Source organism: Lygodium microphyllum, chromosome 4 (assembly GCF_053477565.2).
Source record: "Lygodium microphyllum isolate KBCC chromosome 4, Lygodium_microphyllum_v1.1.10, whole genome shotgun sequence".
In the NCBI taxonomy this organism is placed as follows: domain Eukaryota; kingdom Viridiplantae; phylum Streptophyta; class Polypodiopsida; order Schizaeales; family Lygodiaceae; genus Lygodium; species Lygodium microphyllum.
This window is the reverse complement of record NC_141138.1, coordinates 42,911,793-42,933,942: the sequence shown is the minus strand read 5'-3', so window position 1 is coordinate 42,933,942 and position 22,150 is coordinate 42,911,793. Positions and strand designations below refer to the sequence as shown.

The 22,150-nt window shown below is 41.0% G+C and overlaps 1 protein-coding gene and 1 long non-coding RNA gene across 2 annotated transcripts; one reads left to right on the top strand and one right to left on the bottom strand.

The window, feature by feature from the left end:
• The first annotated feature begins 361 nt into the window (after positions 1 to 361).
• On the top strand, positions 362 to 20,025 carry LOC148036982 (uncharacterized). Its single transcript, XR_015690769.1, has 5 exons — positions 362 to 1,092; positions 1,197 to 1,382; positions 12,248 to 12,473; positions 19,526 to 19,675; positions 19,762 to 20,025. It is a non-coding gene; the product is annotated as an uncharacterized LOC148036982 (long non-coding RNA).
• Positions 5,136 to 6,331, bottom strand: LOC148036983 (uncharacterized). The gene is made up of 2 exons (XM_087675939.1): positions 5,881 to 6,331; positions 5,136 to 5,739 (listed from the first exon to the last, which is right to left on the bottom strand). Exons 1-2 carry the CDS (start codon positions 6,230 to 6,232, stop codon positions 5,324 to 5,326), a joined length of 768 nt encoding a protein of 255 aa, XP_087532065.1. The 5' UTR covers positions 6,233 to 6,331; the 3' UTR covers positions 5,136 to 5,323.
• Positions 20,026 to 22,150: the final 2,125 nt, after the last annotated feature.

Below are 22,150 nucleotides of genomic sequence, written 5' to 3'. Positions count from 1 at the left end.
ACCTACCAAACTTAAAGATATTTGATGTATAAAAGGTCTGGCAGGTTTGCACGTGGTCCTAGTCTTAAGCCTCAGGAGCAATGATTATTTTTACAACTTGGCACGCCTTTCCAATGGTAATTTTCCTTGCTAAAGAAATGAGGAAATAAATCAAGACTTCTTGTGAAAGGCAAAATGAAAAAAATGCCCTTCTCAAATATATGTAAAAATACAATAACCTTCCCTATGAAAGGCATATATTTTTTCAAAAAATTAATTAATAATATTATTAAAAATAAGGTTATAATTAATAAATTATAATAATCCTCTTCTTGAATCTCAACTCTCGACTCTCAACTCGAAATTAGGGATTCGACTCGCGAGTCATATCTACTCGTCGCTCGAGAGTCGAGACTTGATGCTGCAGCCTCCTTGCTCAGTGCTCACTGCTCTAGCGGCTCCAGACTCCAGAGTCTAGTCTCTATTCGACATCTGGACTCTGCATCACCTCCCGTCGAGTCGCCGACGTCTGCATCAGCTCCAGGCTCGCCGCTCCATCCTTGACCTATGGGCCGCGGCACACGGGCCACCGTCTGCTACAGCCTGCTCTATATCAGTGGCGAATCGCGATTGCCAATCACCCGCTCCTGACTCGTGAGTCATCGCTCGACTACGACGAGTCACGACTAGACTACCAGTGACATTGGCACGTGCTCGACGTCGACGTCTGCTGCTTGCATCACTGTCACTTGTGGCAACGTGGCGCGCTCGACGCTTGCCCCCTGTCCAATAGTGCGACTGTGCAGTGTGACTGCCCGACGCCCATTCATCACTAGAGCTTGACTGTGCATCCGCCGGCTTGATTGTGGCCTGCCCAGTCATCACCAGAGCTTGGGCCCTGTAGGCTGCCCGTCTCGCCCGACCCCCGCCCCAATCACCAGTGCTGCCCACCCAATCACCAGTGCTGCTCGCCCAACTCCCAGTGCCTACCCGTGACTCTCACCTAGTCACACCAGTGCATTCACCCCCTGGCCTTTGCCCAATCACTAGTGCCTGCCCAACGCATGCTCCAACGGCTCATTCAAATCCCACAACCCACCTTTCAAATTTTAGGTAACCTTAAACCTTGTTGTTGCAACGTCGCATGCATTTGACCACTCATTTTTCACATTTAAAAATTTTCAATCGCTTAAATAAATCCTCTATAAAATTGCCAGAGTAATCTCAAGGCTCAAACTCGAAGTTCCGAGTCCCGAGTCCCGACTCTCGAGTGATATTCATTTTGAGAATGCAAGAGGTTTAACAATCTACAACAGTCCTCGTGAGTCGTTGCTCGAGAGAAGCGGACCCCAGAGCTTTAGCATCAAGATTTTACACTTCAAGTTACAACTCCACTGATCAAGGTAGGTGCACATATGACATCCCTCTTTGAGTTATTCATCTATGTTTATGCATTTTGTTTTTTGCATAGAGAGAGAGAGAGAGAGAGAGAGAGAGTGTGTGTGTGTGTGTGTGTGTGTGTGTGTGTGTGTGCATGTATATACGCTAAGCCTAGTACCATTGTTGTGTGGTTTTGTGTATTGATTAATGATAGCATATAAGCTATATGTCTTTCTCCAGATTATGGGTCTCAGTCGGCCAAAGGGAGATACTCTACAATTGAGTATTTCTAGTGCATTCTCTCGAAAGAGAATTGCACAAAGGGACATTGTGGGATCATCATCGAATTCGATTAGTTCTCACGCAGGTCAGAATGATGATGTAGATACGTCAACCATGACATTGCATGCTGAAATATGCAACACAGATGTGAGAAATCCAAGGGATGATATACATGGTGAATGGGTTATAGATACAAATATGCACTTGGAAATGCCGCACAATGCTACATGTGAGGTTATTTTTAATGATGTAAGAAACAACATGTATGGAATGCAAGCTCTTTGCAAAATGCTAGCAGTGATGGTATGACATGTGATGATGCATTTAATGCTAATATATCAGCAAGTTTGGATTTGAATATGCCATTGCAAAGTGTGATTAATGATGGTGGATCCAAGTCATGTGGATTTAACTTCTCCTCTTGAAGATGCATTAAGGAATCTTCATGAGATTCAAGCCCAATATGCTACGCCTAGACAAAGGACAAATGAAAAGCCTCCCAAAAAGGAGAAGGGTATTTGGACTTATAAGGAGCATTGGAAGGTGTATTATGAATGGAGTTATTCATCTTATGATGATGAGGGGCAACAAAGAGTACATTGTCTTTGGTGTACACATTTCAAAATGCAAAATCCTTTTGGCACAACAGGTAGCAAGAATGTTCAAAGACCTGGTCTAAAAGGCCATCAATAGTCAAAAGAGCATAAAAAGGCAAAGCAAATGTGGTTTGAAAAGCAAAAAAGGACCACTTTGTCCATTGAAAAGCATGTGCAAGTTATGCATGATAGTGAAGAGGGAAAAAAGATATCTCGCATCAAATTACTTCTTCAAAAGATGCATGCAATTGCTTTGAGAGAAAAACCTATTTCTAACTTTGAGGCAGATGTTGAAGAACTAGTTTTCTATAATGTGCCAAATGCACCGACAGTGAACTCTTATGGTGCATACACATCTTCATATGCTGCAAAGCTTTTTCTCACAGCTTGTGATAATGTGTTTTATGATAAGATCAGTATTGAGCTAAAGGAAAGTCCATACTTCTCAATAATGGTTGATGAAAGCACAGACATATCATGTAATCATAGAATGATTGTATGTATCACATATCTTACTAAAAAAGGGAATGGGTCCATTTGCAGTCGATTTATGAGACTATTGGAGACAATAGATGGTTCGGCAGATGCATTGTATGCAAGTCTTACATCATACCTCTTGGAACTTGAGTTGCCTAAGGCAAAACTTGTTGGTTTTGCAAGTGATGGATGCATGTAATGACTGGTTGTCAAAATGGTCTTATGACTCAGTTTGCAAGGGAAGTTTCCCATTTGGTGGGTGTGCATTGCATTGCACACAGAGACGCACTAGTTGCCAAGGATGCATTGGAGCAATTTCTTGTTTTTAAACTTTTGGAAAAGATTTCTAAAAAATCATACAAGTGGGTTAGAAGCTCTTATAAACGCCATAAGGAGTTGAAAGAGCTTGCCAATGCCTTTGAGTTACCTGTGCAAGAGGTTTTGAGAATGCATGATATTCGTTGGCTTTCATGAGGTGATGTTGCACTAAGGTTTGTAAAACTTATGCATGCCTTATGTATCTTTTGAAGTTAGAAAGCCACGAGTTGTATGACTTTCTTACATCTTTCAAGATACAATTCTTTCTACACATTGTTGCAGATGTATTTCATTATTTAAACATGCTTAATCTAAAACTCCAAAGCAGTTGAAGTTAACTTCCATTGGCACTGAGCTTGTAGTGACAATGGAGACATTGGACACAAGGTTTCTTGGAGATGTATTTGACATTTCACATCCTTTGTTGAAAAAGCCAATGATGGATATCTCCGCTATACATGTGATTCATATGGACAAGAAGTGCATGCTCTTCACACTCGTTCATTGGGAGATAAGGATGCAAGTGGAAATCTAAACTCTTGGGAGAGTTGCATATCTATGGGTAGACAATTTGTTGGAAAAATTATATCATCCTTGTGTCTACGATTCAAAGACATAAAACTCTTTGAAGCAGCAAAAGTATTTAGTCCAAAAGACTATCCTATTGAGCACAAGGCAATGTTTGCAATGGGAAGGATTTGAATGCCTATTTTGTTAGAAAAATTTGGAGACTTAGTTGATGTGAATGCATGTAACTTGCAATATGAGGATTTTATGATCCGATTGAAAAGGATTTGTCCAGGCATGAGTATACATGAGGCACGGGCAATATGTGGAGTTATGAGCATTGGGAGCAACTGTATGGAGAAATGAAGAAACTTTGGCGAGCTTGTCTAGTGATTGTTGCAAGTACAGTGGACTGTGAGAGAGGGTTTTCTCAAATGAATAGAATTAAGTCTCTTGAGAGAAACCGCTTAACTTTGGAGACATTAAATATGTTGATGTTTTTATCCTACAATGGTGAGAAAAATCCTCGCGTTGTGGATTGGGATGCCATGTACATTGCTTGGGATCGCTTGAAGGAGCATCAAAATCCCAATGTGATGACAACATAAGAAAGTGGTTTTCTTCTTGTTGCTTTTGACGGCATGTGTTAATCCATTAAGATTTTTTTCTCAATATAATAAAGAATGTCTAAGCTTGCATTTATGATAATTTTTGAAGCCTTACAATGTGGTTTGTGCTTTTAGTTTAGTAGAGACTTGTAACTTTTAAGTTTACATAATAGATTTTTTAAGTTTATATATTTAAAAATATTTTTTAAGAAATGCATTTTTTTCATGGCTATACTCTCGAAAGGCACTAGAAAAAACTTACCTTTCCTAAAGAAAGGTAACCTTGAAGAATGCCTTTCTTGTGATAATAGGGTCCTTCATGCCCTGTGAAATGGACATAAAGGACCCTATTATCACAAGAAGGGCGTTCTTCAAGGTTACCTTTCTTTAGGAAAGGTAAATTTTTTCTAGTGCCTCTCGAGAGCATAGCCATGAAAAAAATGCTTTTCTTAAAAAATGTTTTCAAATATATAAATTTAAAAAATCTATTATGTAAACTTAAAAGTTACAAGTCTCTACTAAACTAAAAGCATAAACCACATTGTAAGCCTAAAGAAGGGACTAGAAACTGCAGCTAAGGTGGATGTGGCAGCAATTCTTCTCGACATCAAGAAGAAAGCTGAAAATTGAAAAGGATTATGAGAAGCTTCAGCTATTTTGGCTATTTTTTGGGGTTTAGGCTGAATATGTCCACTAATGTAACGGTAGCTTCCAAGGACTGAAGCAATATTTTAATCATGCAGCTGTAAACCAGACTTATCGATATTAATACATCATTTTTCTGCTTCCTTCAAAAAAAGAAAAAAGGAAAAAAAGATAATAGGGTCCTTTCTTGCAAAAATAAAGGTTGCTCAGGAGAATGCCTTTTCTCCACTCAAACGAGACGTTACAAAACGTCTTCTTCTGACAAACGATATGTATGTCGGAAAACAACGCTAACAGCAAGCATTATCATCCACGACAGCGATTTTCCCTTTCAGAGAGCATGTTTTAAATATTCAAACTTCATTGCTTGGAAGATTTGATCTTCATTGCAGACAAACAAAGACTATGACCATTGGCCCTTGGCCCTACTCAGAGAGCGGGAGGAAACGTTAAGATTCAGATAATAGCAATATTGCAGCTGTTATTAGGCGCTAACACTATAGCCAGCTTCGATAAACTACGTCGTCTAATTCAGCCCGAGACGGCAGCGGCCTCGACAACTCCAGGACTGGGCCCGGTAGCGATGCCGGCTTCACGTAGTTGGGCTTGTTGGGCCTGGAGCGCTGCTTGCTCGGCCACCCGGATCCAGTCGGTGTCACCGTGATCAGCTTCTGGCGTAGCCGTATCACCTTGGGCTGCTGCAGCCATGGCGCGACGACTCTCGCCGCTTAAGCGGACCACAGTGTGGTTCTCGTGGCCGAACCTATTAATCCAGAAGTTGATGTCGTGGACGTTGGTGGAGTTGTTGGTGGCCCCGGTGAAGATAGGGCGCATGTACACCGTATCCACGACGACCTCCTCGCTGTTGGAGGGGTTCTGGCGGACGCGCACGCACGTGCCCTGCCGCCAGAGTGACAGGGTGAACCTGCCAAACTGACGGGTCTCGCCTGCGCCAGCCCAGCCGAGTATTAGCATCATTCTGTTATCAACTTTTACTTGAGCAGCACTCACTCAGGACATATTTACGCAGCCAATCAGTTGTGTGTATATACACTACGTATATGCAGATTGTAAAAGAAGCCTTATACCTGGCTTGACTTCCACGAAGCCTTCGTCCTTGATGAATTTGTCTGTGATGAAGAGGGCCATGCTGTGGGCCCAGCCCACAGCGGTAACGGCGATGGACACCCCAGACATGCTTGCGGCGAGGGAGGTGATGGCGGCAAGGGTGGCGGTGGATACGCCCATCACGTTAACTACCCCGTTGGCCACCAGCGCTGCCGTCATTGGCGCGCCCGCCCCGGCCGTGCTGATAATCGCCCCCACCGCCCCAATCACAGCCATCGCTATGCTGGCAATCTGCAGCGCCGCCTCGTCCGGCCCTACCTTCACCAAGTATGTGTCCCTCGTGTTGTTGTGAATCGATATGTACGACCCCATTGAACCCCAGTAGATCAATGAGTAGACGCGCACTAGCTGGCCTGAATATATATAGCACACACACACTCTCTCTCTCGACTCGAGAGAGTTTGCACATCACGCCGCTACTCTGGTGAGCGCCAACCCCGAGAGTATAGATGGGTCACGAGAGTAAGTGACCCATCTGCGTCGGCGTTGCTTTCCCAATGAATCAGGGCCAGGGGACAAACCTGGCGCCAGGGCTTGCAAGACGGGACATCCCGTGACCCATCTGCGTCGGCGTTGCTTTCCCAATGAATCGTGGCCACGGCCCAGGGGACGGGCCCGACGAACCTGCCTCCCGAGTTCCGAGACTCGAGTCGCCAAGCTACTGTCTAGCCAGGCCTTGGAAGATGGGTCATGCCGTAACCCACCTGCGTCGGCGTTGCTGTCCCAATGCCAGGCGATAGACCTGCGACAGACCTCTTTAAGTCTCCTTCTCGCTTTGAGTCTCTTTCTCCCAGTACAAAGCGATCTCTCTCTCAAGTCCACCTATGTGAGATGGGCGAATTAGCGTGAGCCATGGAGGAACCAAGTAGCATGAGCATGGATGGGATGGCTAAAGCGAGGATGAGGCTGATGGAGTGCTTGGTTGTGCACTACACGATGGGGTAGAGATGAGTTGGGACAAGCAACACAGTGTGGAGAGCTATGATATTGTGGGATTGAGATGGCCCTAATATGGGGTGGGAGTTTGGCGCTTGTGTTACATATGCTCAATACCCCACCCTAGTAAGGTGTCACCAATGATTATGATGCTCTAAGTTGTAAGGCTCCCATTATGAGAAGCTATGTGTTAGCACAAACATTGGGTAGATCCTAAGTTGTATGTCACATGATTGGATGGTAAAAAGGTCTTCTTTATGATCTAGCCTTTGGATTAGGAGTAGTTATGGTGCGGTGCTAGCAACTTGAGGCACAATGCATCAAGTTGCAAGGTGTGGGAGTTATCAAGGACCCATGTTTTGGGGTCCAAGGACTCTAGAAGCGGTCCCTAGCTGGGGGGTCTTAGGGGGGACTAGTGACCCCTCTTAATGGGGGGGTTTAAGGGAATCGCCCCCGGCGGCTCAATGGTAAAGGGAATATTTTGTAAAATATTTATTGGCCGACTAGGGAAGATTCATAATATGGTCGGATATGTTGATTAGACCTCTCTTCCTTCCTCCATCTCTCTTTCTCTCTCTCTCCCTCTCTCTTTGTTTCCCCTCTCCTCTTTCTAGATCTTTCTCTCTCTCACTATAAGAGAAAGGCCCTATAGATGCGCACTGTATATGTGAAATACCGGGCACGTTTATCAGTGCGTCTGTTGGTGCTAGTATATAGACGCGAAAATTATATACCCCTATTTTTAAATGCGCTTATAGATACGAAAATAAACGCACATATTTTTCATTTCTCATAAAGTCCCTAAATATGATCAAATATCTTAACAGCTAGTATTTTTTAGAATACATTAACAACTTTACTTCTTTATGAGTATTAAAAATATACATCCCATCATTCAAAGCTAATTATGTGCTACAATGAATGATCAATCTCATCTTCAATGAGATCGGCCCTTGCTAGACTATCTACCTCTAGGTCTATGTTATCTATAGGCAATGAAACAAATAAGTCTATCCCACTGTCAGATGTATTGCTATGCTCAATTTCTTCATCATCATCTGCAACCATATTGTTATCCACTTCTGCGCTTCCTTGAACATCCTCCCGGGGATTATCTTACACTGCATCATGTATATAATCGATCATGGCATCATCATGTACATCATCATTGATTGTTGGATTGTCATCAACTATCTCTATGTTGGTAGCATTGCCATATATTGGTTTTAAACGATTAGATGTAGGGATGACGTGCAACCATCGATTATTGTTTACCATTAGGTGATACACAATCTGCATTCAAAAAACAAAAAGTAAGCAACTTAGATATTTATTGTATTTTGAGAATGTATCAAGAAATAATATATATGAAAATAAATAGCTTCTAATATACCTGCTCACATTGTTGAGGTAGTACGAATGTGTCATTCTTGCCTTGGTGAAATTTTGTAGAGTCAATCACTACAAAACCACTTGGATAACGTCTAATTGTGCAATGCTCACCCGTTGTTACTACTTCTTTAAACCACTTCACATCTAGTACATATATAAAAAATCAACTAAAGTCAAGCTTCAAAATATCTTGGATCAAGCCACAATAACCTTCCATGGTACCATTGGTATCCTGGAAGTTTGCAAGAATACCACAATCTTGGGTATTTCTCTTATCATCTATACGTTGAGTTTGAAAATGTTTGCCTTCACACCAAATAGCATTGAACAATGTGCACTAGTAGTACATTGTTGAGATCATATTAATGATTTAGTTAAACATGAAACATGTGAAATTATTATATCATATATAACCAAAGATAATTTAATTATAAGTATGCCTCACCTTTGATAAGCAACCTCGTGCGTAGATCTTGCGATATATCCATCGCCTCTTCTTTTTTCATCTTCTCAATTTCTTCATGTAGCCAATCTATATCAATATGACGTGGAAGCACACTTAAATGTTCTGGATATGGGACATTACGTCCATGTCTAGCACGAAATGCTTGTTTTTCGCTTACTCTTCTTGCCCTTGCTTCTTTATATAGTGTCACCTATGTGCTCATTACTTCGCTGTTAAGCACACAAAATACATTTAACTTACGAAGTTCCTCTTTCATTAGCACTTTGCTCCTTCCTTTTTCTTGAGGTATTATAGAGGTCATCCTCAAATCTTCATCATCTTTCCATAGTCATGGTAAAGAGGGGTCCACTTTAGTAAGATATTCAGAAATTTGTATAAGGGATGATTGCACTAACCAACCCTCATCCATGCTTCCCTCGGGCCATGCATTTTGCCTTACAAAATCTTTTAGGGTTTTCATAAAGCGCTCTAGAAAAAACATCCACCTTGCATGAACTACCCCACAAATTGTGATCTCATCAATCAGATGTATGATAAGTGTACTTGAGTAGTCAAAATGGAGCGAGGAAAAGTTTCCTCCACCAAACAAACCATCTCAATGGATAATACTCGAGCCTTTTGTAACGTATTTAGATCGATTTCCTTCCAACTCACAAATCTACCAACATGCAATTGAGAACGATGATTAGTTTTATCCATAAATTCAAGCGGGTTTACTACGTGATGTACATAATATGTAAACTAAAAAATAAGTATAATGTATACATACCTCGTGAGCTCACCCATCTTGTAAATTATATCACGCACATCTTTCGAAATACAATGGGATATGCTAGTAGGAAGGATGAACTATATGTAAATATTCATATATTGTTAATTAGTCTACATAGTTACTCCACTAATTAATATATTTATGGCTATGAAAATCTTTACACGAATCATTTTGTGCCAATCGTGAGACTTCAAACCGGATAGTTGCTCCACACCTCTTTTCTTTTTCTTTATGAAGGCTCCCTTGAGGCATCTTATATATCCTGTGGGAGTTCGAAAGGTATATATCTGCTGCTTCACCATCTTTTCTTTAATCTTCGACAACGTCCAAGGTGCATGTGGTAACTCGATCTTTCCTCTGGGTCCGATGCATGGCCAAGCTCGTCTCATACATCCAATGCTATGTAAATCCTCCCTTACATTGACAGAATCACGAGCCTCCATTAAGGGATCCCATAATGTAGAGGCAACATTCTTGAATATATGCATGGGATCCAACAGGCGATTGATCTTGAGTTCAGTCCAATATGGGAGACAAAAAAATATAGAGAATCTAAGGCACAAACAATATATTATTTCTCATTATCATAATGGAGTGTACTTTAAAGACAAACAAAAGAAGTAAACTAGTTATCCACTCATGCCGAGTAGAGGATGATCATTGGCGTGTGTCCAAGTGTCCTTCCAATCTTGAATGGTCAGAGATTGTGGAGTTCTTCCATTAGTGGAGGGTGCATATTTGGGGTGGTCAATAGGAAGAAAACGATGATGATTGTCATAGGTAACCTTCTTCAAGCGTGTCGGTCAGCTAGAAGAAACCAGAGAGGGACCGCAAATTGGACATGCATGATATCCTGATGTAGTTAAACTTGTAGAAACAAGTGGGTTAATGATGACATATATTTGATTAAGGGTAAGAATGAATAAAATAGAGTACGCAACTACTTGAATAATCTCCATAGCCTGGAAAGTCATGCATGGTCCTCAACAACATGCCCTTTAAAGTAAAATCTCTAGAGGACAATGATGCACTCACATCTTGCACCTTAATACCTCTACATAGCATTTTTATCTCCTCGATCAAATGCTCTAAGTAAACGTCAATGTTTTTTACTTTGTGTTTTCCAGGAATCAAAAGGGACAACGTTACATATCCTTTTTTTATTGCCATGGATAAAGGGATATTATAGTTCATCAATACCATTGGCCATACACTATATGAGGTGCTTTTGATCCCAAATGGATTTATTCCATCTAATCCTAGACCAAATCTCAAATTTGTAGGCTCTTCTTTGAAAGTAGGCCACAAATTGTCTACATGTTACCAAGCTGGTGTGTCTGAAGGAATTATCCACTTTTCATCACTTGAATGGTGACTAGCATGCCATGACATGAGTCTCGCAATAGATTCACACTTAAACATAAGTTGAATACATGGAATAATAGGAAAATATCGCAAAACCTTACGAGGCACATCCATTGATTTCATCTCATGGTTGTGTCTTGGTTCACCACAAATAGGACATTGTCGTGCAGATGCATGATCCCCATGAAACAAGATGCAATCATTGACACATGCATGGATTTTAACGTAATCGAGACCTCCAAGAGATGTCAAGAAATGCCTTGCTTGCTCCCTTCTAGTTGGTAATTTATTTTCATTTGGAAGCATTTGTGACAATAACCTGCATATATTGTGCAAACAGAGTTAACAAACCACGAATATTGTCTAGAAGCATTTATGAATTAATATCAAATGATACATACTTCAATAATGCATTCAAGCTAGTATTACTCCATCCATAACTGGTTTGTAAGTTCAATATCTCAAGAGATGCATGTAGAACGGAGTATGTGTAACCTTCGTACAATGGAGTTTTCGATGCTACGTGTAGCAGGTCATCTGTCTCTCTAGTGGCACCTTCCCTCCAAACCTCATGGAAAAATAAATCGTGCATCATGTTGTCCAAAATATCTTCCTCCAAAACTTGATGGGTCATTTGAAGAGGGCTACTATCGTCATCATCAGTCTCTACTCTTCTTGAGGACTTTGCCTCCTCGCGTCAATGCTTCGTAGCCTCTTGACGCCCCGGAGGGACCATTTGAGGATGTGGTACCACATCCTGCTCAATTAAAAAAATGAGATTTTGTTTAATGGTGAAGACGCAACATAGACCAATAATATTTTTGCAAATAAAGTGGTAAAAATTACTGGGTCTTTTTCTTGATCCCACTCCTTGTACATGCTGAGGTCTGACATTGTTATTCGACGTGCTAAAAGAAAAAAACCTCGACAATGATCACACATACATTTGATTTTTCGTCGTAGCCAAGCGTCTGGATTGTGAAGATGCAATGTCTCGTCCTCATTGGAGGATGTACTATTTGTTAACTCAGCAAGTCCCATACTAGTAGAAGATGACAACATAATTAAACCTGAATCATAATGACATATATGATTTCATTTGGCATATATGTCATATTTTCTAAATATTTTGATACTTACAACATGGAGATAAATATTTTGATATTGAAAGACTAGGAAAGTCATGTTGATCCAAAAACAACCATAATCTAGCATTTTATTAAGTTTAATTGTAATTGTGAGTCTATCATCGCGTGTAATATGTTTTATCTGCACATATAGACGTGAATTACACGTGCTTACAGACGCGCCACGTGAATATACTTTTTTTTTAAAAAAAGTTGTGGCTTTTTTTTCAAACCAGTGCTTTCCTGTTTTTTTTGCATGTTTTCTGCAGTTCGAGCTCGAGATCATTAATCATGTCTATCTATCACTTCATGAAGACAATGAGGGAAGGAAATAAGAGTAAAAAGAGGACATGAGGAAGGAAGAGACAGAGAGTAAAGAACAAGAGCTAAACAGTAAGGAAGAAAAGAAGAATCAAGCAACCTACTAAGGGAAGGGAAAAGGAGGACAAGGAGCTTGCAATCTAGCCGCCACCCAAATCAGAACAAGCAAAGAAGGTGAGTTCTTCTTCTCTCTCTCAATCTTCTTTGCTTTCTCTTTATCTGTTTGTCTCTCTCTCTCTCTCTCTCTCTCTCTCTCTTTACATGCGCATTTTTTTACAACAATTTGGAAAATATGGTCTGACTTTGCGCGTCTGTAGGCACGTCTAGATGATAGTCTAGACGCGTTTTTAGATGCGTATATAGACACGCTAACAGACGCAGATATAGACGCAACATGTAATATGTTTTATCTACATAGGATATTAATGGATTTTTGCTTGTGTAGATGTAGAATCCTGGATCTTCTAGCACTGATCCTGAGTTGGAATGCGTGAACAACACGTTAGCGGAGTTTTCTAGAGGTGTTAGTAGCTTTTTTTTAGGTTTTCCGAACAAGGAGCAATTCATGGGGGAGATGACCAGTTATCTTGGTCGCCCTCCCACTGCACACGAGGTTTTTAGTGTCATGTCTGGGACACCTATCACATCTTTGTCAAGAATCGCGTCGTGGGGGACTTGCTCAAGATGCTGCCCTGAACACACACAAAATACACAAGGAGAAGCTCACTCAAGAGACAAGAAGAGAGATGGAGGCCAAAACGTTTTCTTGCTGGTTTCTTCTTCTTCTTCCACACACTTTACAATGTACACAAAGTATAGATAAGATACAACATAAAGGAAAGTGGCCTACTAAGTCAAACAATGCATAACCGACTACACCAGTCGACTGAAGCTATAACTATGCCAGCTATAAATAGGTGTAACAACCTGAATATAATAAGTAATGAGTTAGTAGCCATGTGAGAATCATAATGACCACCAACGTACTAAGTGTAGACATGTGGACCCATCTAGCCAGGTGGTCCATCATCAATGTCCGCATGTGTTGAGCTTGTCATCTCAACACTCCCCCTCAAGCTCAATTGCATCTCTGCAACTCCAAGTAAGCTTTGAAACTTTTGAAGCTTCTTTGTACCTAATGCCTTCGTAAAGATGTCAGCTATCTGATCCTGTGTACTGACATACACCAAGTCAATCTCACCTGCTAGTACCTTCTCTCTCACAAAGTGGTAGTGTACCTCAATATGTTTTGTCCTCACATGGAACACAGGGTTCCTAGCCAACTGTATACTGTTCATGTTGTCACAATAAATGACAACTGCACCTTCCACCTGCACATCTAAATCAGCCAATAACTTTTGTAGCCATACTACCTCACATGCTGCAATAGCAGCACCTCTATACTCAGCCTCTGTACTCGACAAAGCAACTGTAGATTGCTTTTTGCTGCTCCAAGCAAGTGCTGCACTACCAAGAGAGAACATGTAACCGCTGGTAGATCTTCTATCAGACATACTACCAGCCCAATCTGCATTTGTGTATCCAAACACCTGTACATCTGTACCTGCCTCATAGAAAAGTCCATAATGTAATGTGGACTTCACATATCTCAATATGCGTCTGACTGCATCCAAATGTGGCTTTCTAGGTACTTGCATAAACTCACTTACAAGACCAACATCGTAGCTCAAGTCTGGCCTTGTAATGGTCATGTAGATCAAACTCCCCACTATCCTCCTGAACATAGTAGGGTCTTCTATCTCATCCCCAACATCAGCACTCAACTTTACATTCTGCTCCAACGGGACTGAAAGTGGTTTGCATGCTGTCATACCATACTTGGACAACATATCCAAGCCATACTGTCTTTGGGAGAGCCATATACTATCATCACATCTGATCACTTCAATGCCAAGTAAGTATCTTAGCTCACCTAAATCCTTCATCTCAAACTTCTTCTTCAAGAAGTCCTTGACTTTAGCAATCCCACTATCACTATCACCTGTAATAATCAAGTCATCCACATAGATGACTATGATGACCGAACCTGCATCTCCCTTTCTCACATAAAGTGAGTGATCAGCATCAGAAACATAAAAGCCAATTTTGACAAGATACTCTCTGATCTTGTCAGACCATGCTCTAGGTGCTTGCTTGAGCCCATAGAACGCCTTCTTCAACCTGCACACATACGTGGGATGCTCTAAATCTTCATAACCTGTTGACTGATCCATATACACTTCTTCCTGCAAATCACCATGCAAGAAGGCATTCTTCACATCCATTTGCTGCAACCTCCAACCTTTGGCTGTTTCCAAAGCAATCACACATCTGACAGTTGCCATCCTAGCAACTGGACTGAAGGTTTCATCATAATCTATGCCATATGTCTGGGCATAGCCTTTTGCAACCAGCCTAGCTTTGTACCTACTAATAGAACCATCTGCATTGTGCTTAATCTTATAAACCCACTTACATCCAATAGCTTTCTTGCCCTTTGGCAATGATACTAGATCCCAAGTCTTATTGGCCTCTAATGTAGCCATCTCCTCATCCATTACTGCATCCCAATGAGCATGACCAACAGCCTCCTCAAAACATGTGGGCTCAATATCCTCAACTAGTTTCACCATATAAGCATAATGGTGAGCTGCATAACTTTCAAAACCAAATCTTTTAACAGGGTATCTCACCCTGCTAGACCTGCGTACCATTGGATCACTCAATGGAGTCTTTGCATTGACGCCTGCTCTCTGCACACCTGGAGTCCTCACTCAAGGAATGCCTAGCTCATCATCCAAGCTCTCTGAGCCACTGGAGTCTCCATCAAGAACTACATCAATGCCATCTGACACTTTATTCTTTCCTTTGTCTTTACTTGTAGTGCTGCTAGATGCACCTGAAGATGTAGAGGTATTCCTTAGTCTTCCAGACCAAGGACTACCAGATGATGTCTCTCGTCTACTAAGAGTTCGTGATTCTTGATTTTTAGCCTACACATGAGTGTCATGATCATCATCATCATCCAATGCATCACCACTAGATGCATACCAACTACTCATTTCATCAAAGATGACATCCCTGCTCACTCTAAACTTACATTTGACAGGGTTATAATAGCAATATCCTTTCTGCTCTAAAGAGTATCCAATAAAGACACACTTTTCAGCCTTTGGATCCAGTTTCTTCTGCAACACATCTGGCACATGAACATACGCAATGCAGCCAAACATTTTCAAGTGCCATATATCGGGCTTCTTGCAAGTAAAGCATTCTTTAGGAGTCATATCATGAACTGCAGCTGTGGGAGTTCTGTTCATAATATAAACAGCAGTATGAATAGCCTCAGACCAAAAATGCTTAGGCATATTCTTTTTAGCCATCAAGGCACGTGCAACTTCTGCAATATTCCTATTTTTCCTTTCTACAACCCCATTTTGCTGTAGGGTATATCTGCATGTGAACTGTTTCTTTATCCCATGAGACCTTAGAAAATCACTGAACTCATTCAAGAGGTACTCTCCCCCTCCATCTGACCTCAAGCACTTTACTTTCAAGCCAGTTTCTCTTTCAATTGCAGCCTTGAAAGTTCTAAAGTGCTCAAACGCTTCACTCTTTTCCTTCACAAAATATACCCACAGTTTTCTAGAATAATCATCAATGAATGTGATAAAGTATGAACTGCCTCCAAGAGATACATTTTGTGCAGGCCCCCAAATGTCTATATGCACAATATCAAGGATATTTCTGCTTACATCTCTGTCATGTGAAAAGGGTTGTCTTTCCTGCTTACCAAACTGACATGCTTCGCATACCTTATAAAATTCTGCAACTCTAAATGTAGGCAAACTTGTAACCAACCCTTTGGACTGCATTAATTTCAGCCTTTGTACATTTGCATGTCCAATGCGTTTGTGCCAAATTTCAATGTTTGCGACAACACCTTTTCCTTTAGCATACATAGCAGCATTCATAGTAGGAATTCCAGCATCCATAGTAAACATACACCCAACTCTACTTCCCTTTGCAACTAACCTGCACTTTTCATTGAAGTCTTCTACAAAGCAGCCCTTTGCATTAAATCTGACTTGCAACCCTTGCTCTACCATTTGACCGACTGACACCAAGTTCTTTGTAATAGATGGCACATGTAATACATATGAAAGACTCTTTGTCTTATCATCATGCAAGGACAAGGGAACTTTTTCAATGTGTGAAATTGGGTGGCATGAATTATCATCTATCTGCACAGAATCTGCATTTTGCAAATCCTGCATCTCTCCAAACCATTCTGCATGGCTGGTCATATGATTGGATGCACCTGAATCAACATACCAAACATCATCATGTGTTCCCTTTCCTGTAACAACATTCATCATATGCTGCATAACAAACAGACGTTCATTTTTATCTTCATTATGTTTTGAAGATGATGCATAGTTTCCTTGCTGCAACTTACCATTGCGGATATCATCTTTCTTAGCATAACATTGGGTTGCGATATGACCTGTTTTGCCACAGTAGTGGCACACAATACCAGAGTTATTAGAACCTCTGTTCTGCCATCCACCTCTTCCTCTAAAGCTCCCCCTGCCTCTAAAGTTACCACGATCTCCTGAAACCTACATATCGCCAAATTGCTGATTCAATCTGTTTTGCTGGTTGTCACTACCACGTCCTATACCACGGCCTCTTGAAGAGAACCTGCCACGTCCCCTTCCTGAACTGAAGTAGAAAGCTTGGACATGTTCACCACTTCCTTCAGATGTCTCACTCTGCATGTTGATCTCTTCAATGATCATAAGGGAGACCAACTCATCGAAATCTGGAAATGGCTTTCTAACATATACGGAAGTTACAAAAGACTTCCAAACCTTTTCATTGTTAAGTCCACCCAAGGTAGACGACACCAAATCATCATCATCGGGCATTGCATCAATTGCTGCCAAGGCATCTGCAATGCTCCTTACCTTCAATGCATACTCATTGATAGACATCTTCCCTTTCTTCAATGTATTCAACTCTTGCTTGAGTTGAATCTTTCGTACCTTTGTATTTACAGAAAACATACTTTCAAGTATGGTCCAAGCTGCATATGAATTCTCTGCATTTCTAATGTCTCCCAGCATATTATTGTCAATTACTGTAGACAACCAATACATGACCTTTTTATCTTTTGCATTCCATTCCTTCCGTGCCTTTATCTCTTCTGCAATTGGAGGATCACTCACCTTCGGCTCCTTTTTCTCACCTGAAACAAACTCGTAGAGGCCTTTTCCAATAAGAAAGTTCATGACACGGAACTTCCATGAAGGGTAGTTGTTCTTGTCGAGCTTCTCAATGATGGGGCTTCCACTATTCTCTGCCATTATCACAAAAATAATACCAAATAGCAAGCAAATCTTCTACAACCCTCAACCTATAGTGCACAGCAATACACCAGACAGCCTTTTTCACTGATTACTCAACAATACATTCAATCTGCAACTAGTTTGTAGATAAACCTTGTGTTTACTCGCTGACTAAACACCTTTGAACTTACAGATCTGAAATCTGTAACCTACGCACCCACTTTCGGTCAATACAGTCGAAGTCACAGTGTACCCTAAAACTACTGTCCGCAACCTTGCGGCTCTTAAACGGGGCCTGAAACGGCCTCAGATGCCCAAAATAACTGTGGAAAAAACCCTAAAGGGCTTATCTGCAGAATACATAGCGCTCTTTGCGCACACCAAATCTCATTGCAATCTGAGATTTTTGCTCGACCCTGCTTCAGGTGCCTCCACAGGCACTATCCAAGAGAGAGAGTAGAAGAATGGGAGAGCTTCTTACTCGTGGCTTGCTTGCTCGAACCTTGCTTCTTCTCCTTCGCTTCAACCTTCAAAATCAGCCTCTCTCAGTGGTGCGGCTCTAATACCATGTCAAGAATCGCGTGGTGGGGGACTTGCTCAAGATGCTGCGCCGAACACACACAAAATGCACAAGGAGAAGCCCACTCAAGAGACAAGAAGAGAGATGGAGGCCAAAACGTTTTCTTGTTGGTTTCTTTTTCTTCTTCCACACAATTTACAATGTACACAAAGTATAGATAAGATACAACATAAAAGAAAGTGGCCTACTAAGTCAAACAATGCATAACCGACTACACTAGTCGACTGGCGCTATAACTACGACAACTGTAAATAGGTGTAACAACTTGAATATAATAAGTAATGAGTCAGTGGCCATGTGAGAGTCATAATGACCACCAACGTGCTAAGTGTAGACGTGTGGACCCATCTAATCAGGTGGTCCATCATCAATGTCCGCATGTTGAGCTTGTCATCTCAACAATCTTTGCCTAGCACTGCTGCACAAACACCAAACCTTGGCACACCAAACCTTGATACACCTCTACTAACAGGTACTCCACACACTATGCATATACACAGATCAGATGATGCAGAGGGATCAGTTGAAGTACATGGATTGCCAGAAGCACGTGCATCTGTCGAAGCACGTGCATTGAGTGAGATAGAGGATAGTGCTCGTCGAGGGAGGAGGGAGAGTTGTGCGGGAGGACGAGGAGGTCGAGGGCTTTGTGGGGGTTGCCTAGGAGGTGACTCTCGATCACCCTCACCGAGAAATAAGAAAGGTGAGCCTCCACAAATGTACTACTTTGTCACATATATTGGTGGTATCTTAGATAACCCTCAGGGGAGGGAAGTGATAGCCTACTTGAGGAGTGTCGTGCATGCCACATATAAAGATTATATGATTCCCTTCAAGTACCAAAAAAGTGGGTTGTGGCAAGAGGTACTATGGGCAGTACATAGAAGGTACCCTAATCCCAAGAATTCACGATTCTCAGATGATTGGGGACGGTCAAAGGTGAGAGACGCACTTCATAACAAGAGGTCTCACCTTATGACGCACGCCAAGGAGTCACTGCGGAGACAAGAGCAAGGGTGCCTTGGATATGGCCAACCACCCAATTGCCACCGCAGGGAGTGGAAAAAGGCCAAGAAGAGAGCAACAGAGAAAAGGACAAGTCGCTAGCATGGAGAGGCACGACATATCCAGATAGCAACCATGGGATCGTCGCATTATGGATCGGGTGGTAGGGAGTCATGGGAGGCTGAGTTTGTAAGTACTATTTGATTTTTTTAAAAAATTAAAGTTTGTAATTTATTTCAATTCATTATGTAGTGTGCTCTAATACGTTGTATGTTAAAATTGTTTTGTAGTATCATATCATTGGTAGGATGCCTACTCCTAGAGAGGTAGGCTACCATCGAGGTCATAACCGAGCGTCCACTTGGTGGCATTTCTATGAGGAGGGACTGATCACGGAGGAGCAATATAATCGTGCCATGAGGATTCCACAGCCAGAAGAGGTATGTTTTAGTTTTTACATGAAAAGTATAGGTAACTCTAATTTATTGTTTGTAATGGTATTTATATACCTTAATCCTTTGTGTAGGCGAACCCTGATGCAGTCGAGAATAGCGAAGGGGGGACTAGCAGTAGGAGTGGTGGCAGTGGCAGCAGCAGCGGTGGTGGCAGCGACGATGATGCCTCTTCTGAGAAGATGTAGAGGAGCCCCATGCATGCATGCCTTCCCTTGGCCTTGTAGTTTTCATTTTTGATATGTATTACTTTCAGTTAGTGCTTGCGACCATGACCATGCTTGAGGTCACAAGCACTAGAACTCGTCATGTAAAGACATTTCATCTTTATATATGAAATTTCGTGTTCTACATTGTTTTGTTTTTAGTACAAAAATCCTCGAAATATGTACAAATGTTTCAGCACAGTATGCTCATCATGTGTTATTATCAATATATGGACTTTGGCTCTCCACGTACTTTTGCTTTCAGAATAATAATCTTTTTCTATTTTCCCTAAGCATACAATTTGATGGGGGAAAAAAACTAGAGAGCATGTGGCTTACTCTCTGTTTTTTTTTTACATACCTCTATTTTGCGTGTCTATCCGCGCATCTAAATTGCAGGAAAAATGCGCGTCTATAATCGTCAAAAAATTGCAGAGTACACGCCTTTTTAGACACGCAGTTACACATGTCTATAGACACAGAATATGAATATATCTACTTTTTTATAAATATGATTATATATTTACGGAGCGTGTCAATACGTGCGTCTATATGTGGTGTAGTTTTCACTATAAGCGCACTTGTAGACACGAAATTTTAGATGCGCTAGTAGACGCGGTAATAAACGCGCCCGACATTTTTAAACACAATTCAAATATTGCGTCTACAAGCACGTCTATGGAACCTTTTTGTTGTACTGTCTCTTCCTCTTTTCCTCTCTCTCTCTTCTTCCCCCTCCCTTTTTCTCTCTATTTCTCTCTCTCTCTCTCTCTCCCTCCGTCTCTCTCTCTCTCAATGCATCTCTCCATAAATAAAAATAAAGAAAGAAAATAAGAAAATACAAAAACAAGGTAAGAAGAGACAATGTACCTACCTCAAAGACTCAAAGATGAAATCCTTCGTGCCTCCCTTCTTCTTCCTTGCTTTTGTAGTTTCCCTCCCTTCTTCTTTGCACCCCTCTCCTTCTTCTTCATATAGGATGATGGCAAGGGTAGAGGTCGTGATGAGCTCTCCCTCCTTCTCCCTCCCTCCCTCCCTCTCTCTCTCTCTCTCTCTCTCTCAGCTTTGAGCTCTCTTGCTCTCTGTCTTTTTCTATGGTTTCTAAAAATGTGGCACTCAAGTTCTCACCACTTTTTTTTCTCAGAACAGTATCGCTATTTGTGTTGCAACAAATAGCATCGCTATCGACATCCCTATTTGCATCACTATTAGCATAGCAAATAGAAAATAATGATACCGATGTTTTTTTGTCAGAATCGAGCATCGCTAATTATCCATTTCCTTGTAGTGTCTCTCTTTGAATAATTACATTTGAATAATAATGCTATTTTGGCCTTTGGTTTATGTCCCTTCAATTCTTGGTTAAATTTAGTCCATAAAAGTATTCTCACCCTTTTTATCCTCTCTCCACATTCCCTTTCATTTTTCCATTTTTAGAGTTATACATTTTTGAATCCTTGTTCATATACTCTTTAAATATGGACAAAAATGGGCCTATGTGCTATTCCTCTCCCTTTTTCTCATAAACTAAATTCATTTTGGCTCAAAAGTTGCATGAAGCTATATTGTTCAGTTATGAACATAATGGCTAGTTACACCACAATCCAATGTCGAGGGGGTATGTGCCAAGCCGCAAACCACAAGTGTTTAGAAGAATAGATAAGATGGAAGGAAGAATCAAGAGAACTAAAAAAGAAACTTTATATATTACTCTATAAAAGACATTATACATTGTAGATATCCTCTTGAATTACAAACACTCTTTTGATAGAAGCAAGAAACATTGTTTCAAAGTCTTGAGAAGTGTAGTCATGTTCTCAAATTTTTTGCAACATGATTCCACTCTAACTTTTACATATGGACCTAGAATGTGGACAACACACTACTCAAATTGTCTTGACCAAACCTTGTCTACAAGCTAATGTGGACAGAATTGTGAAAATTGTCTTAGAATAGTTGAAAAGTCCACTTTTTGTAAACGTGACACTTTTTTGTATTTTTGGGTCTTCGGATGCCCTATAATTCTCAAGATAACTCTTTGTATGTGTTTTTATCTAGCAAAAAATTATGGTTAAGCTAATAGAACTCAAAAATGGATATTGAGACTATTCTAAAGACCAATTCTAAACCTAGAAAATCTGTCATGATCACGAGTAAGTATCCCATAGTCATATATTTGGAATATGTATTTAGATGCCTTTTTCTTATTTTTCCATCCACATGACATCCACCCCCTTCAAACCTGCATATGCTTTAG